The sequence below is a fragment of the Phascolarctos cinereus genome, unplaced genomic scaffold, assembly GCF_003287225.1.
Source record: "Phascolarctos cinereus isolate Bilbo 61053 unplaced genomic scaffold, phaCin_HiC Scaffold_5;HRSCAF=322, whole genome shotgun sequence".
Lineage (NCBI taxonomy): Eukaryota > Metazoa > Chordata > Mammalia > Diprotodontia > Phascolarctidae > Phascolarctos > Phascolarctos cinereus.
Genome location: NW_027555958.1, coordinates 247021011 through 247039810, shown reverse-complemented (window position 1 = coordinate 247039810; position 18800 = coordinate 247021011). Strand labels below are relative to the sequence as shown.

At 50.3% G+C, this 18800-nt stretch overlaps 1 protein-coding gene across 1 annotated transcript; it reads right to left on the bottom strand.

The window, feature by feature from the left end:
- Positions 1–799: 799 nt before the first annotated feature.
- Positions 800–17884, bottom strand: VARS1 (valyl-tRNA synthetase 1). Its single transcript, XM_020974213.2, is given in 31 exon segments — positions 800–952; positions 2724–3049; positions 3249–3360; positions 3492–3698; positions 4106–4261; positions 4673–4800; positions 4996–5074; positions 6694–6762; positions 7084–7188; positions 7703–7828; positions 8054–8124; positions 8224–8329; positions 8706–8796; positions 8954–9112; positions 9241–9344; positions 9552–9676; positions 9997–10087; positions 10586–10660; positions 10662–10681; positions 10761–10869; positions 11018–11137; positions 12311–12392; positions 12760–12924; positions 13443–13570; positions 13740–13840; positions 14167–14251; positions 14342–14466; positions 14902–15040; positions 15232–15366; positions 16598–17021; positions 17723–17884. Coding segments are annotated over 30 exon segments (3795 nt in total). The 5' UTR covers positions 16985–17021; positions 17723–17884; the 3' UTR covers positions 800–883.
- Between the last annotated feature and the right edge of the window lie 916 nt (positions 17885–18800).

Below are 18800 nucleotides of genomic sequence, written 5' to 3'. Positions count from 1 at the left end.
GGCTGCTAGGACCTCTCCGCTCCTCAGGGATCCAGGGAGCCAAGCTCTTTTCTCCCAAGGACCCAACAAGCTGGTGCTCTGCCCATTGAGCTCCCTGAAAGGGCCAGACACCCACCCCACCCCCCACCCCAGGTGTCAGCTTCCTGTTTTTTTTTTTTCCTCTCAAGAACAGTCACCCCTCTCCCACAAGTAGAACTCTCCCCTTAGGCCCCCAGCCATACCTGGTCCCTGGGGTCTCCTCCCGGACGGGGTCCCAGGTCACGCTACACAAGCAGTGATACGTCCCTGTCCTGGACTTTAGGTCAGAGTTATATTTAACCCAGGGCAGGGGGTGGGGTGTGGGTGGGGCAAGTCAGGGAGCAGAAACATAGGCCCAGGAACCTAGAGGGTCCCCAAATGCATCACTCCCCGAAATCCAAAGAAGCCCAAACAGGGGCAGTGTGTAGAAGGGGAGGTATCCACAGAGCTGCCTCTCCCTGACCCACCCCACTGCAGTGCAGAGATGAAACGTGCTGATGAAAGCGCGTGAGTCAAGGGCTGGAGTCCAGCCAAGGCTGGACCAAGCTGTACCCCCTTCGCTCCCTTTCCCCACAGGGGGGACCCAGGCTTCTGGTTCCCCAGTTTACCCCCAACCTTCAGTATCCTCTGCGGACAAAAGCATCTAGTTCCCTTCTAGCTCTCCAGGTATCAGATTCTTGACCTTAAGCAATCTCCCTCCCCCTCCCCCTCCAAGGAATAAGGAATCTGATTCCTGCTCCCTCGGGGAAACTCATTACTCATCACACAAAGAAACATAAGGTTTGTGCCAAAATATTTTATTGCTGCAGCGCATCCCCCCACCCAGTGATGGGAGGTCAGGGTGCTGGGGAGCTGTCTCCGGGTCTCACAGCATCTTCTCAAACAGGGCAATGGCTTCATCTACCTTCTTCAGCTCTGCCTCTGTCTGCTGGAGCTGGGGAGGAGGAGACACAGTGGGTGAGAACCCCCAGATTCAACAGATTCCCCTTGCCTCTAGAACGCAGGCAAACCCCCTAAGCCCAGGAAGGGATCAGAGAGAAAGGACCCTGGAGAGGAGCTAAAGGGCAAATGGAAACCACCAAGAAAACAACTTCCTGCCCATCTCGAAGTCTAACCCCACTCAATCCCACTTTCTGTGTAAGCCTCACTTACTTATCCTATCCCACAGTGTTCCCTTTTCTCCCTCCTCCGAGCTCCCAGAGATAACATATTCAGGCTGTCCATTTAATTAGAAAACTTGGATTTTGGAAGCCCATTTTCCCATGAGGTAGCTGAAGTACGGTACCAAATATCCTATGTCATCGCCATCCATAGTGGTGCATTCATCTTTGAAGTAGCAGTTCCAACCACACCCGCCCCACCAGTTCTACCCCTATCAGCAGTATCATGAGGTGTCTGTGAGTCTTGGGGAGGGTTAGGGCGCCAGATGAGAGACAGATGGAAGATGAAGGACAATGTGTAATGGGGCATATCATTCCTCTATCCTAACAAACCTGCCTTAAGGAAAGCACTTCAGTCAGTCACACCCCAGAGATTCTTCCTGGGAACAAACTGCAGTTTTCTTATGGAGAGTTAAGAGATAAGGACCAGGGCAGCTAAGCGGGGTAGCGGATGGAGCATTGGCCTTGGAGTCAAGAGAACCTGAATTCAAATCCAGCCTCACACACTTGACACTTACAAGCTGTGTGACCCTGGGCAAGTCACTTAACCCTAATTGCCTCACCAAAACAAACAAAAAACGTTAAGGGCCTCCCCTGGGTACCACAGGCAGTGACTGCCTTCTTTTCTTCCTACTTCCTTTTTTGTTTCCCCAAGATAAATTATCAGCTTCCAAAGGGTAGGCAGGGAAGCCAAGGTATCCTCCCCTCAGTCCCAACGGGGTGGGTAGAATATATGCAAGAGGGGTTACTTGTTGTCTTATTGACCAAGTCCACATCCGTTCTGGGGGATGGAGCAGGACGGCATCCTAGGAACCCTCAGTAACACCTGCCCACTTCCTCATATCCCAGTGTCAGCCCCCTTTAGTAAAAGAGAGATATCATCGGGCTCACTCTCAAGAAAACACAAAATTAATGCTGGCTTCCCCACTAACCCTCTATGTGACCGTGGGCAAGGCGCTGAGTCTTCAGGTTCCTATCTGTAAAACGGGGAAGATGGTATTCCCATGAACTTCACAAAAACGGGGAAGATGGTATTTCCATGAACTTCACAAAAGTACGAGTTGTACAAATGTGAGTTGCTACTGTTGTTGTTAAAATACTTCTCTTCCCTAGACCGGTTTCCTCATCACTAGCTCATCCCAGATCTGACATTAGTGGGAAGAGTCCAGACAGGAACAGAAAGACCAAGTGCTACTCTCCCACCCCTCTTCCGGCCCCAGTATTCATGTCAAGGACCCCAGGGAAACAACTCAAGGCTTGGTAAGACTGTCTTGTGCTTACAGCCTTCTGAGTTCTCTTACAGTTACTGACAAGGAAAATCCCTTAGGAACTGCCAAGGAGCTGTGTACTTGCTATGTGACAGGAGAGATGGTGAAAAGCTGGGAAACTGCATCCTATTCTGTTATGGGAGGGGAGAAACAAAAGCAGGCCTGGTAGCCAGGAAGAAACAGACAGGCCAGTGCCTGGGGCCTTTCACTGAGGGGGAACTGGGGGAAACTGGCCTTGGACCCTGATGTGGGAGGACGCCACCAAAGAGCCACACACCTTGGCCTCCTCGGACTCCTGGACTTGGGAGGGAACCTTGGTGGCATAGTCGGGAACAGCCCGACGCTCCCGAAGCCTCTGGGCCTGACGCTCAGCTTCCCCGCGTTTGGCCTGGAGCTTTGCCAGCTCTCGGGCAGGATCCACCAGCCCCTGAAGCTGCAGGTGGACAGAGCATCGGTCAGAGGCCAGGCCCACAGCACAGCCCTGCGGGGCAGGGATTCCAGGGAGCAGGACAGTCACAGGTCCAGTGTTGGAGAGCGCCTGCACATAGCCTGACACTGCAGAAGCCTGTGCTCCTGTCGCCTCATCTGCCACTTCAAGGAAACCTGTGGCAGGAGAAAGAGGGAGAGGTGAGACTGGACACTTGGACATCTGGTGGGTGAGGGAGAGGAGCAGGAGCTGGCAGAGGGACCAAGACAAGATGCCTGAGGGTACAGATACGCTAAAGCGGTAGGGAGCACAGATGGGATAAATGTCAGGGGCCTGGATGTAACAGGGTAGAAGACAACATGCTGGGTCCCTCACACTCAGGCTGGCTCCGGGTGAGGTTGTAATCTGCTCGGAGAGAGCGCACAGCCCGGGTAATGCTGAGTGAAAGCTCAAAAGCAGCCTCGGCCTCAGGATCCTTCCAAGAGACCTGTAACGAGGCAAAAATGTTCATGAGGCAAAAGACAGAGGACAAGCCTTCAACCCTCCCTAGGTGAGGCTCCCTTGTGCCCCTCCCCCCAGTCCCCACCTTCCCTCAGGGGCTCTGGAATCAATTCGAACCTCACTGGGCTCTGGGTAGGGGGTAACACAGAGACTAGGTGGGGCCTGGGGCCCCCTCCGAGGCAGGCGCTGATACAACTCCTCAGTCACAAAGGGCATGAAGGGTGAGAGTAATCTCAGGCCCACATCCAGGCAAGTGTAGAGGGTCTGCCGGGCGCTATCTGCTGCAGCTTGGTCCGTCCCAGAGAGCACAGGTTTCAGGCACTCCTAAGGAACAAAAACAGACCAATCACAGTCTGTCAGATTTGGAAGGGATCTCAGAGATCACCTACTCCAGCTTTCTCACTTTAAACACCCAGGCTCCCTCACATCCCCCTGTGGAACCCGAAGCACTCACACAAGTCTCCAGGTACAATGGGGATGTCTTGGTGGGGGCCAGTCCTAACTTTCCTTCCCCTGGGATCCCAAGTGGCCTTCTGCACTGTCCTGTCCAAACCTCCTCTCTCTGGCCTCCCTCCACCTTCACTTTTCCCTTTTACTTTTGTAGGCTTAGCTACCAAAGAGATACCTCCCAGGATCTGATGAGGACTGGAACATCCCACATGGTTCTTTGGGAGAGAATACATCCACCCTCCCCCTACCAAGGTACATCCCAGAACCCAATCTACCCTTACCAGGTAAACATTGCAGAGATCGTAGAGCCAAAAGCTGTACTGGGCAGTGGTGACAGTGGTGAAGTCATAGGCATGGAAACCCTGGTTGCTTAGCCCAACAGCTTCACTCAGGCGGCTCTTAATCCAGCGGTCAGCCAAGCTCTCCTGACTGCTGGCCTACACAGGATGATGGTAGGTAGTATGTGTGGGGGTGTAGCATGAGCAGGAAAAATGCCATTCCCAGGGACTGGGAATGAGTCAGGTCAGCACAGTCCATTAGGCTAGCACCTGCTTAAACTGCTGCTACATTTGGGGTCAAGCCCTCAAAGAACCTCATGCCATCTGAGTCTGGCCTATGGCAAATTCCACCCAGTTTGGGGTAAGGAATCATATAGACTTGTAGAATCTCAAGGAATTGGTTTAAGCAGGTTTAAGGAGAGCTGAAAGATTAGCTCAGGAGTGGGCTGAACTGTCTTCTTGTCTTCAGAAACCCCATCACACCCAAGAATGACCTAGTGCCTATTCAGCTATATTTGAGGAGAGTTTGAGGGTACCACCCTCCCCCTATCAGCCCCTGAGGTCCCTCACTTGGGGAATAGGTGAGGGTACAAATCCATCTCCCAATGCCCTAAGGGCAAACTTGGTGGCGTTCCAGAGCTTGTTACAGAAATGTCGATACCCGAGGATTCGGTTCACATCCAGGTTAATGTCTCGGCCTGGGGAGATAGTGAGGAGTGAGCAAAAGAAGACAGATACATACTGTTCCCACCTCCACATAATGTCCATCACCCCATCCCCCAAAGCCCCAGGGCTAGCAGACCCCATGTAGGACTGCAGAGGGTTCCAGGACAGACCTCAGGCACAGCCTGGGAGAGCAGGGAGGGCGAGTGGGGGGTGGGGTGAGGTCATACCCTGAGAGGTGTAGGCACAAAGTCCAAATCTGAGAGCATCTGTGCCGCACTCAGGGATTCCATTGGGGAAATCTGCCTTCTACATGGAGAGATAAGGTGTGTCAGAGATACCAGATCCTTATAAGGCCCTACAAATAGCCCTTCTTCCATCTCAAAGGCACCATAGATTCAGAGTGGGAAGCAAAACTGGCCTTCTCTGTTCCTCACACAGGACCCTCCATCTCCCAGCCTCTGCCCTGGCCTCTCCTCTTATCTATAACATCCTTTCCTCTCACCTCCATGTCAAAGCATCCCTTTGAGACTCAGCTTAAGCACATTCTACACGAAACCTTTTCTGATTTCCTCTCCCAAACATCCTCACCTTTTACTGCTTGGTATTGATTTGTATTGTTCTCTTTACACTTATTCTGTACAATGTGTGTGTGTGTGTGTGTATACATATATTTATATCTATTCTTTATAATCTCATATAATACTGTCTACCATATTAGAAGCTAAGCTGCTTAGAGCAAGGAATGTTTCATTCTTTGTGTTAGTATCACTAATGCATAACACTCAGTAATAGTCATTATTGAGTCACTTTTCAGTTGTGTCCAACTCTTCATGAGCTCATTTGGGGGTTTCTTGACAAAGATACTGGAGTGGTTTGCCATTTCCTTCCTCAGCTCATTTTACAGAGGAGGAACTGAGGCAAACAGGGTTGAGTGACTGGCTCAGGATCACACAGCTAACAAGTGTCTGAAGCTGGATTTGAATTCACAAAGAGGAGTCTTCCTGACCCCAGGCTATTCATTGTGCTATCCACTATGCCACCTAGCTGCCCAAGCACACAGTGGGCAATTAATTAATGCATGCTGATCTAGCCAAACTAAGGGCCAGGAATCATAGGAAGTTAGCAGTGCTATGATGAACTCCAAAGGGCCAAAAATAGCAGCAAAAACAGGACCACTGCCTCTAGAGTAGAGGTGATCAACATTAGGGGTGCTGGTGCCATGAAACTTTGGAGTTTCATGAAACAATTCCCCACAACAGGTAATGCAAAAAAGCCAAGCAAGCCCAGCCGATAGACAAAGTCTGCCCTCAGATAATGTGAAGAACTACTCAGTAGTTAGTACAAGGCCTGGAACATACCAGGAGCTTATGAGATCCTTACTGACTTGTCTTCACATGTTGAAATGACTGTTGATTATAAACGAAACACACACACACAAAAAAAAGCATGCTGACTGAATGATTGATTAGAAACCATCTAGTCTATATCCATTTTTTTCAGGTGGAGAAACTGAGGCTTAAAGACATTACATGACTTGTGCTCACGGTCACACAGTCAATAAATGAAAAGCATGGAGGTTGGTGTCAGTTTCTTTTGGCTACAGCATCCAGGTTTCAGGAAGGGTTCACGGACACTGGGATTCTGACCAAGAATAAAGGGCAGAGGCCGAGTCTCATTCCCTTCACCTTTTCCATGTAATGAGGAGTGGGTGATTGGTTCCCAGGTCAGTCTGACTCCAAAGCCAGCACTCTATCTAGTACAACATTCTCCTTCTTCCCTTCCTTTCTCTGTACTCTCCAGTCCTCTCCCCATTTTCCTGTGAGCTCACATGCTTCCTCAGAAGATTCCACAGGCTCCCCCCCCACCCTCCCACCCCATCTCTTCAGAAGTCATATGCTTTCCCCAACCTCTTAACACCCCCATACCTGCCCCTCCTTGGCTTTTTCCAGCTCATTAGGGTCAAGATTGCTGTTCAGTAGCTGGTCGTGGAGTCCCTAAATAGAGATGAGGGAGTGACTGAAGAAATTCAGCACAGAGGGTCCAGGAATCTCCTAGAGTAGGGAATCTTAATCTTTGGGGTTTTTTTGGTCATGGAACCCTCTGGCAGTCTGGTGAAGCCTATGGACCCCTTCTCAAACAGTGTTTTTAAATGCATAAAATAAGATACACACAATTTTAAGGCAACAAATTATATTAAAATATGGTTATCGAAACACATACACACAAGTTCACAGACCCTAGGTTAAGAAATCCTTTCCTAGATCCCCCAAAGTCCCCTCTACTTCATTCTCCAGGCCCTGAATATCTAGCCTTACCTGCAGGGAAAGCCCACTGATGACATCCAGGGGGTCAATGACATTACCAAGTGATTTGCTCATTTTCCGGCCATGGGCATCTCTGACAAGGGCATGGAGATAAACCTGTGGGGACAGTGCAGGGAGTTGGAGGAAGGGAGAGGGGTCACTGAGGTCAGATGGCTTTTCTCTTCCTTCTCCTACTAGTCCCAAACAAGAGAAACACTGAAGGGGTTCTCTACCCCAACAATCCTTGATTCAATTCTCCATCATGCAATTCAGCTTAATTCTCCACAGGTTTCTGGTGCCCCATACTCTGGCTTATCCCTCAGACCCCACCCTTTAAAAGGGGTCAGGCAGATAGCTTGGAGATTCTGAGGGTAATCTGCTGAGTGTCCCATTGAGGGTCCTCAAAGCAGATGTCCCAGGATAGGGAGTGCTTCCTAGGTCAAATATTTTAAAGATATCCTTCGTGGAATGATCTTCTTCTTCTTCTTCTTTTTTTTTTGGGGGGGGGAGAAGGCAGGGCCAACTGGTATCAGGGATTGACCAGGCTAAAGACAGAAGCTCCAGTGTTGGGCAGAGTTTGGGGACCCAGTGCCAGAAGCCACAGTTTACAGGAAAGGGCTATTGTTCTTACCTCTTTGAAGGGCAGTTTCCCTGTTAGCTTCAGACCCAGCATCACCATGCGGGCCACCCAGAAGAATAAAATGTCATGTCCTGTCTCCAGGAGGGTCCCTGGGTAAAATATACTTAGGTCCTCTGTCTGAAAAAAAGGTAGAGCATAACAGGGACCCAGGTTTCTGAGGTGAAAGGTCCAGGACACAGACATCCAGTTCCTCAGTCTATTTCCCTCATAACCATTAAACTACCCTTCTGTTCTCACCCCCAACCTATGACTCAGGTGTCCAACCCCCCAGTCCTCTCTACCAGTAAACCAGTATCTTCCCCTACAAGTCCTGTGGGGATCCAAATGTCACAACCTTTATACCTGGTTGGGCCATCCAAAGATGGAAAAGGGGAAGATGCCAGAAGAGAACCACGTGTCTAAGACATCCTCATCTGCAAGGGGGAAGAAACCAGGGTCAGCAGTCAGGCTGGAAGAAGGAGTCCCAGCTCCAGCACAGCTGGCCCCTCAGGCTGCCCCCAGTCCTCGCATACCCTGTGACAGACTAATCTTGTCTGGGGACACTCCAAACTCCTTGGCTGCCTTCTCCCTGGCTTCCTCCTCGCTTCGGCCACTCACCCAATACCGATCATCAGGATCCTGTCCCCAGGATAAGAAGCCATGTTACTCTGATACCCTCAGCACCTGGCTCTCCTAGGATGCTGCTTATTTCCCTTTCCTTTACAGGAATGTGGTCCTCCCTGAGCTATGAGTCTCCAGCTCCTATGCATTTCCCCTCCCCCACATTTCCATTCTCCTCAAAGACTTAGGAATCCAGTCCTTCATGCTCCTAATTCTTCTCCCAAAGGGATCCCTGCTTATCTTGTCAATCCCCCTTCAACCTCCCTCCCCTTCACCAACCCCCAACCCTACTCCCAGATCCCAGAAGGCACAGATGTCAAAATCTAGTTCCTCAGTCTTTGACTTTCCTTGCCCTCCCATCTCCCTCAGGGATGCCAAAGCCCAGTTCTTTCACCTCCCCAGGGGGCACTCCAGGATCGTTGACACTGACAAAGTAGGCAGGGATTCGGTGACCCCACCATAGCTGCCGAGATATGCACCAGTCTCTGGGGAGAAAGGGAAAGAGCACAGAGTTAAAAGAAGGGGCTAAAGCCTAGGAAGACCATCTTCCTCTCCTGACTAAATCCTTCCCCCTGCCCCGCCTTCTCCAACCTCCCCACTGATTTCAGCTTTTAGCTTCCCCAGCCCTCCCCTGACACGTACCTGATATTGTCCATCCAGGAGTGCCACATTTTCTGATGGATTTCAGGCACTATCTTAAGGTCGCCCCGAGTCACAGCTGCACTGGCTGCCTGGGCCATCTCCCCACACCTCACATACCACTGGGGCTTAAGGAGGGGTTCAACCACATCCTTGGAGCGGCTGCAGAGCACAGATACACGTGAAAAATGAGACCCCTTTTCCTGAAGGTCTGCCATGGCCTCCAGCTGAAAGATTTGCTCAAAAAAAAAAAAGGAAAAAGGAAAAAAAAAGAAAAAATTCACTCTTACTTGCACAAAGGTACCACCATGGGATTGTCTTTCACTGCCCGGAATAGTCCTTTGTCTTTTAGGGCTGCCAACACTGCTTTCCTTGCCTCGAACCGAGGAAGGCCCTACAAGGTAGAAAAAATGTCAGAGCCCTAGGAGTCCCACTGCCTCCACAGCACACAGGGTTCCACCAGCCCTTTTTTCTCCCTCAAGCCTAAACCTTCCCCTCTACCTAGCCCCACATTTATGAGGCTTCTCTTCTCCCTTTCTCTCCTCTATCTGTCAGGCTTCCTATGGCCCTCCCAGCTACTCCACCTCTTAGCCCTTCTCACCAGAAACGGAGGGGGAACATTGATGAGGTTGCCTCGGTGGTCCATGATGCTCACTGCCTCTAGCTTGTGCCTCTGCCCAACCTCATAATCGTTCTGGTCGTGGGCTGGTGTGATTTTTACAGCGCCTAGAGGCAGGGGAGGACAAGGGCATGAAGGTCACAGCATCAGTCACCAAGGATCAGAGGTTCCTAGTTTCAAAAGAATTGTACACTCCTAGGCTATCGTCCAGATGGGTCACTGCAAGAAGCTTCTCCCCCAAATCTCCAGGAAAGCTCCTGCTCTAAGCAAATCCACTTTCTCTATCCTCTGGAGAAAACAGCGAAGGAAGGAATGTCACGAGTGCCCCTCCCCTTAATCCCCAAACATATGAAGGTGTCCTAACACCTTTGTCCCTGAAGAGGGTTGGGTAAAAAGTCTATTCCTTCCTAGCTCTCCCCAAACTCACCAGTGCCAAACTCCATGTCCACAAACTCATCACAGATGACAGGAAGGCTTCGAAGGAGGAATGGGTGCATAACACTCTTTCCCCGAAGGTGCTGGGGACAGGGGAATCAGGACAGAAAAGATTAGCACCATGAGGAGGAGGAGTCCGAGGATAAGGGATAGGAGAACACAGGTATCTTCCATGATATAAACTGCAGATTGGGACTACCCTGAAACCCCAGCCAAAGGACTTCATCCTCACGAATGGATCTCTAGCTTTCTTCGAAGTTCTCAACCACTCTTATGTCTAGGGGAAATGCCACCCTGTCTGTCCTTAGAACCTCCTCCAGCTCAGTTCTTGGGTCCAATGAACAGAAATACACAGCTCCAGATAGGGATATAACCTAGTTTTATGTGAGTCTTCTCCTCTGAATCTTTATGTCCCCTCCCACCCACAGCCCCATCATTTTGGGACAGGTTTATTCCAGTTGCTTCTGAAGAGCAGGGATTGTTGTACTTCTGTCTGTCCTAGGGGCCTGGCTAACATAGAGGTTGTACTTAATAAAAAAGACTTGTGGGTGGGAGGAGTGGTGCAAGAATCTGCCTTTTACCTGGTATCTAGGGTCTTTGGGGTGCACAGCCACAGCTACATCTCCCAACATGGTCTCAATACGAGTGGTTGCTACCCACCACCTCCTCATCACTCTCTGGGGAAAGGGAAGAAGGAAGACTTAGCCTTTGACTTTTACTCTAGGATAGAGGACCCCAGCTGTCCCTGGACCCTACCTGAATCTTGTATCTTGTAGGCAAAAGAAACAAGGACCCCAAATTCCACCTTCTCCTCATAGCCTGGGACAGAGAGTAGGGTTCGGCCTGACAGCTCCTTCTTATCTACCTGTGAAAAAATCAGCGGAAGAATGGAGGAAATTAGAAAAGGAACTTTATGTAACAGGAAATGGATCGGGAAGACGGTTTAGGGCAATGTAGGGGAGCCAAGAAGCTAGCCTGGGGAGATCATAACTCTTCCTGGGGATACCACACACCTCAATGTCAGAGATGGCAGAGTTGAGACTACAGGACCAGTTGACGAGTCGGGTACTGCGGTATATGACACCATCGTTATGAAGGCGGACAAAAGCTTCTGTGACAGCTGCTGAGAGTTTCTGGAAGGGGATGGAATGGGGGACAAGGGTTAAAGAGAAGAATTTTTCCCTCTTGGAGAAGGGGGTCCTAGTTGCCAGGGTGAAGGATCTGGGGTGGAAGGAAAAAAGAAAATCCTGATGGGGCCTGGTCACTCCCACCATACGCCCAGGGTAGAACAGTTTTCTCTACCTCAGAGACCATGAAGGTAATGGATTTCAGCCCTTACTCTAGTCCCCTTCCCCCCACTCCCCTGTCCTCATCTTTAGGGACACAACAAGATGGGCCACAGTGAGAGAACTGTGTGTTTCCTGCAGCAGCAAGGATTCTACCTGCTAATAATGGCCTCAAGAATACACTTGGTGTGTCCTGGGGACATTGGGACCCAGCCTGACAAGAGCAGAGAGAAGGTTTGTTGGGAAAAGAGCACTGGGCCTTGGAACCTGGGCAGGACCTGGGCAGATTCTTGGCTCTGCCTGTCTTTGGGACAAGTTTCACTTCACCTCCCTGAGCCTCAGTTTCTCCATCTGTAAAATGAGGGGGTTGGACAAGATGGCCTCTAAGGTCCCTTCCAACTCTAAATCTATGACCCTATAATCTCTCTGAGCCTCAATTTCCTTATCTAGCAAATGAAGCACTTGGATTAGACGATCTCTGAGTTTCCTTCCGATTCTAAATCCTATGATTCCAGAAGTCAGGAAAGACAAAGGTAGGGCCTTGAAAACCAGGCAGAAGGGTTTGGATTTGATGCAACCGTCAAAAAAACATTAAAAAAAGGCATATTCGCATAAGCGTACACTCCACTGTCCCCTCCTGTTTCTACTGCGTCTATGGGCTCCTTCAGGAAAACCCTTGAAGAGGGGCACAAGAGGTTGTAACTAATAAATACTCCCTGTGGGTGGATAGGTTGGCTGCTGAGAAAGTCTGCCCTTTACCTACTATCTGGGGTCACTGGGGTGCACAGTCATGGCTGCATCTCCTAACATGGTTGCCACCACCACCTCCCCTTATAAAGCCCCCTGAAAGCAAGGACAACCTCTCCTGTTTTTCTCCCATTATACCTAGCTCACGGTGCTGTGAGCACAGAAAGCAGTTCACGAAGGACTTACTGGTCCATATGTGATGCTGCTAGGTCACCAAATCTAGTGAATCCTAAACTCCTAATCCCAATTCCCTGGAACACCCTCTACACTCACAGGGTCCATGGTGAAACAAGCTCGATCCCAGTCCAGGGAGCCACCGAGCTTCCTTAGCTGATGGTAAATTCGGTCTCCCTTCCTGGAAACAGATGAAGGAAAAGCTTGGGGAGGAAGGTTGGTCACCCCTGTCTCCACTCTTCCTAATCTTCATATGCCCTCTGCCTGCTGGGAGCAGACACACACACACACACACACACACACACACACACACACACACACACAACACACACACTCTGTCTCTCTCTCTCTCTCCCCCTCACTACCCTACTCTATGGTATGCCTCTCCATCATGGAACCAATGACAACTAACTGCCCTATCATTGTCTTGAAGAAAGGAGAACCTAGGTCATCAAAGTTCTTCTATGCAAAGAATATGGAGGCAGACATTCCTCCCTGACCCTGTAAATCCATCCATGCAAAGAAAAGGAGAAGTGTTGTGCACTCACTCGTTCTTCCATTTCCAGACTTCTTGCAGAAAGGCCTCTCGACCAAGCTGGTGGCGGCTCAGCCCACGTTCCCGCCATAGTTTCTTCTCCACAACCACCTGTGTGGCAATACCAGCATGGTCACAGCCTGGGTTCCACAGGGTTGTCTCTCCTCTCATTCGGTGCCTGGAAGGGTTAGGGTTGGGGATGCAATGTTTCAGTAACAATATGGCCTCATTATGAAAGAAAAGAGCCAATAATCCAATTGGAGAAGGGACTTGGTGGTTATATTGATAAGGCAGGGAGGTCAGTGGACCAACTAGAAAAAAAGGAACCAGAGCTTCAAGGTGGATGGGTCAGACTGTGTCAATATAAGTCAGGGAAACGACTCTATAAATCACTGAACTGGAGAAGGATGACAAAAGAGTCCATCAAGACACCCAAGATGGATAAATGAGAGATAAGTCATGGGACCACGGAACCAAGCAAGGGAAGGAAAAGGAAACAGTGGACAAAGAAGCCAACAAGAAATAAGTGGGGGAAAAAAAGCTAAACCAGTGACGGAAGAAAGAGGACCCATGGAGAAAAACATATCAAAGGAATAGAAAGCTAATGGGGAGAAAGGGAAGCCAATGAAAAGAAGAGGCTGGAAGTGGAGGTTCAGAGACCATAGAGAGGGGTCTTAGGAAGTAGAAGGGTCTCACCAGCGGGTCAGTGAGTCCTGGATGGCACTGGTAAGGGCATGGCCAAGGTGCAGGGACCCTGTCACATTGGGAGGTGGGATGCACATCATGAAGATACCTCGAGTGTTAGGTTCTGACACACTGGCACGCTAAAGGGAACATGAAGGGGCATGCTACCTTTAGATTTTCCAGCCTCCCTTGCCTCTGGCCACTCCTAGCTAACACTCCCTTCTCAGACCCCAGTAACCAGCCCCCCAGCAGTTGGTTCTCAATCTAGCCCTCCCTCCACTTTAGCACAGCATTCAGCCACATGCTTACCCCATACTCTGGTTTGAAGAATCCTTGGCTCTCCCACCATGAGTACCAAGCAGCCTCAACATACTTGGGACTATAGGAGTCAGGCATGGAGCCACTGACATCTGAAGGGGGAGACGAAATGTCAGCAAGGTCACAGTGCAAAATTCTGGGCATAAAGGAGAATAGAAATAAGGGAGGAAAGGACTAGAGAGTTGCCTAGGGCAGAGAAAGGTAAAGCAACTTGCCCAGAGTCATGCAGTCATCATGTGTCAAGACAGGACTTGAACCCAAGTCTTCCTGAACCTGAGTCCAACTTTCTGTCCACTATGACATACTACCTCTCCTTCTCCTCAGATGGAGGACATATAGTAGAGAGATGTGGATTCAGCTTAGGAGTCAGGGGAAGGAAGAGATGTTGCTAGGTCTTTCTCCTCCTCCTGCCCAATACCTTTTTTCTCCCCTGGTGGGGTAGGGGTGTCATAAATTATGACCCCAGGGTCCCGTTTCTCTTTCTTCTCAATTTTCGGCTTCTTCTGTATGGGAAAGAGAAGATGATTCAAAGCCTGTTCTAGGGCACCCATACCTTCAGCCTCTTCTACCTCCCTTTTCTCCCAAGGTCTTACCTCCCCAGGGGGTGGCTGATGGAGCTGGTTCTTTTGCTTCTGTTGAAATTTCTCTAGCTTTTCCCGCTTCTTTGCTTCCTTTTTCAGCTGAGCTGCAGTTTTGGGGGGTCCAGAAGCCTCAGAGCCTGAAAAAAAGGCTCAACCATCTGCGTCTTTGCAGAAAGTAGCCTCATACTTCAGATAAGAGTCAGAAAATGTTAGCCTGGTACCATTTTGCTCATTGCTTCCTCCTCTATCATTTACTATGTCAACTCTTCCTCTATCACTGTCCCTGAATCTTTACACTATTTCTCTCTCCAGTTCTCCACAGCCAAAGACAGGAAGTAAGCTCCACAGAGGAGGAAGACTGGGCATCCTTGAGAATATCGCATAGCACAGCACAACCAACCATGAATTTGGAATCATAAGACTTAGGCTAGTCACTTAATCTCTTTGGGCCTCAGTTTCCTCATTTGTAAAATGAGAGAATTGGACCAGATTGCTTCTAAGGTCCCTTCTAACTCTAAATCTGTGATCCTACAATTCCATGATCCACTCAGCCCCCCTTCTCCAGTCCTTACCTGACTGCTGTGGGACAGGCCGTGCCCCTGAGCACAGGGACACTTCCCCTAACACAGCTCGAAATTCTGGTTGCTGGATGCATGTCATGAACCAGCGGCTCACGTTACCCCAAGCCCAGCGAGCAGGAGGGTCTAGAACCTAGGGAGAAGGAGGCATGGAGGGCACGATGAAGGGAAGGTACAGCATACCCCAGCCAGACTGCCCAGAAATTCCCCTCCTTTGTCTCTGCACATCCTCTTGACACTCGCCCTTTTCATTCCACCCTCTCCTAGGTCTGCTTTCTCCCCCCCAAACACTCTTCTTCCTCAGCCCACCCCAGGGCAACTCACATAGCGGAAGGGTAGCAGAAGGGCTGTAACAGCTGCCAGGTCAGCCAAAGTGGGAGCATCCCCTGCCAAATAGGTGTGCACCCTCAGTCTCTCTTCCAGCGGGCCCAGTGCCCGTCCCAGGGCTCCCAGAGCTGCCTGAGAAGAAGGAACAAACAGGAGGTGAAAAGGGAGGCAGTAATGGAATTGTAGTCAAAAGAAATCTGGCTTCAAATCCCACTTGGGATATCTTGAGACAATTGTTCAGTTCAGTCCTTTTTCGGTTGTGTTTGACACTTTGTGATCCCATTTGAGGTTATCTTGGCAAATAAACTGAAATGGTTTGCCATTTCCTTCTCCAGCTCATGTACAGACAAGGAACTGAGGTAAACAGGGTTAAGGGACTTGCCCAGGGTCACAGTTAGTGTCTGAGGCCACATTTGAACTCAGGAAGATGAGTCTCCCTGACTCTAGGCCCAGCACTCTATCCACTGCACCACATAGCTCACCCCTCAAGACTATAGGCAAGTCATTAACCTCTTTAATCCTGTCTCCCACTGGGAAAATAAGACTAATAATAATAATTAAGGTACTTAGCTCACAAAATTGTGGAAAGCAACTTAAGATAATGTGAAATATTTTCCAAATACTGAAATAACACATAAAAGTCAGCTATTAGAAACCCTCTCTCCCCCCAGGATTCACTTCCATCTTGGCGCCATACTATTACTTTCTTCTTAATGCTCTCCAGAAATCAGACTTTTATCCCACCTACGAGCCAAAACACCTAACTCTGGTCTTGGTCCCTTCCCCCCATCTTGTTTCCTAATTACTTAAATTCTCTTTTCTCTATTGCTCCCTTATCACCTAGTCTCTCCCTTCCCCTTCAAATCAGTTTTTACTCATCATTCTCATCCTGTCTCTCTTCTTTTGTCTAATTCAAAATCTAAATTAACAAGCCATAATAATGGTAACCAGGAGTGTCTGGCACCAATGAAATCACATGTCTAAGAAAAAAAGGTATATATTTGTAGAGGGTTCTAAAATTTACAAAGGAGATATATGTGTGTGTGTGTGTACCTATACATACATACTTATGTGTTTATTAATATCCTTTGGACCTCAAAATAGTCCGGTAAAATAGGTGGTTCAACTAGTTAGTTCAACTTTGCAGGTGAATAATCTCTGGTTCAGAAAGATGAGATAACATTTGAGTTCACCCCTGGGAAGTAATGGCTCTGGGACTCCCTAAGTTTTCCAATTCCAAATCCAGCACTCCTCTTACTCCACTTGTCTCACAATCTCCTTTTCTCCTAAGACCCACCCTTTAGTTCAACCTTTTCCATTTTCTTTCCATGTCCCCAATTCCTTCCCATAACTCCCTCTTCACCTGAGGGTCCTGGGTTGGGTTCCGAAGCCCTAAAGCAGGTAGTGTGGCCCCACAGGCAGCAGGCACAAGCTCTCCATCAGCATAGCTGACCCACTGTTGGACAAGAGTAGCTCCCTGGCTCCCTCCAGGACCCCCCATCCCTGCAGGCCACAGCAGCTGGGCAACAGCAGCTGCTCCCCACACCCTCAGGCCCCCTGGTCCCTGCTCCAGGACTGGCAGACGAGGTGGGGGGATGGAAGTTCCACTGGTAGGGGGTGGCTGGAGGCAAACCCGGGGAGGAGGCCCTCCCCACCCTGGACCAGGTCCAGATTCCCCATATCGTGCAGCAATGAGGGCCCGGAGGCTAGGGAAGGCATCAGGGTGAGGAGAGACATATAGGATGGACATAGTCCCCAGGTGTGGCAGGAGCCACACTTGCCAAGACCTGGGAAAAGAAAAAGAAATAGACTTAAGGGAGAGGCAGGGCACAAAGGGATCTCAGAGGATGAAGAGGCCTAGGAATAAATGACAGACAAAACTTTAGGCTCATTGCCAACTCCTCATCCCCTACAGAAAAGACAAAACCTGTGAATTAGGGTTGAGGTGAGGGGGTATAGATAATAAAACACTAGAGAAGGGGGAAAACCAGAGTTTAGCCAACGATCAAGAACCGCTTCCTCTCCTGCACCCCAATTCCTCTGGTCCCCAAATGCCTTCAGTGCCATAGTGGGGAAGATGGGGCCGCTGGAGGAAAGGGAGCTTAAACCACATCTGTGTCCCCCAGACGGGGAAAGGTGTGGGAAGGTCGGGAATAAGCCTCTGGGATGGGCACAGAACGCAGGCTGGGGAGGAGCAGAGAGAGTAGGATGCTGAGCGCTTCGCTTGTGGCGTCAGGGTTAGGGAATTCGGGAAGACGGTTTGGCGACATTGAAGGAAATCGACTGTGGTCGGGAATGTGGGTGAAGAAGGGACAACAACTTCATCTCCGGACCATGGGGGGATGGGGAGCCAGGCCGGAGCAGAGCGTCTGAGGGTCTGGGGGGATCGGTGCGCAGGCTGGCCGGTGACTTCCTAGCCGTCTAGGCCGGAGAGTAGCTTAAGAAGGGCGGCGGATGGCTATGAGCTTCAGGGATGATGGGGCCGTACCCTGCAGCGGGGCGGAGGCGATAGCTCGGGGTCCTCCCCGGCTACCAGCGAACACCGGCTCCGGCCAAAGCCGCGACTTCGTCCACGTGTCTCGCCGCCTTTGTGACAAACCACCACTTCCGGGTTCTTCGAAGGACCCCAGGTTTCATAGCTGTTTGGTCTGGCGCCTGTTCCGAAAAAAGGGAGCCGGGGGTCCTGTCTGGGTGGGGACCGGACGGGGCGGAGACAGGGTTGTGGGGGACAGATTTCGTTCCTGGAAGGGGGCCTGACCCTCGTTGGGGTGATCAGGGATTGTTGGGGGGTGGGGGGAGTTAGGGTTGGTGGTAGGGTGGGGCGCGCCTTGGGTCCTGAGCACTAAAGTTCTGGATCCGGCGGCTCCCAGAGCTGCTCTAGCCGCCTGGTGGGAGGGGGTGGGGCTGTCATTCAACAATCGCCCCAGGCTGGGGCTTGGAAATGCACACCCTGCTCCTGCGAGCTTTCCACCCACAGCGCCAGAGCCGTGGGCCCAGACGTACGCCTGTAACCCGCTGGCCTAGTGTATGCCTTTCACGGGGGCATTTTCTTTTGGATGAGTTTCCTGGTCGCACAGCTGGCCCCCCACAGTAGGAGGAATTACTAAGTAAAGCTCAAGTCAATCAACAAGTATTTATTAAAAGCCTATTATGACATACTTTGGGATACAAATAAAAAGCGTGCACGGTGATGGAGCCGGGGTTGGGATGGGTGGGGGTGGGGAGAGGAACCCAACCAGGGAATCAGTCTCTTGGAGGCTGTGCTTGAGCTGAGACTTGAAGGGAGTTAGCTGGAATTAAGAAGAGAGACAAGTACGGGCGGGGCGGCCAGTGCGAAAGTATGCAGTGGAGGGAATGTCCCAGGAACATCAAATAGGACAGTTTGAAACGCAGGGTGCATGGGAGCAATGTGCTATTAGCATGGCAAAATGAGGCTAACACCAAATCATGAAGAGCTTTAAAAGCTACACAGAGAAGAGAAAGAGGGTCCAGGACAGCCTTGGGGGAACCCGCATAGTTGCGGTGTAGGAGCAGGGGTTGGATTTTAGAGACATTGAAGAAGTGGA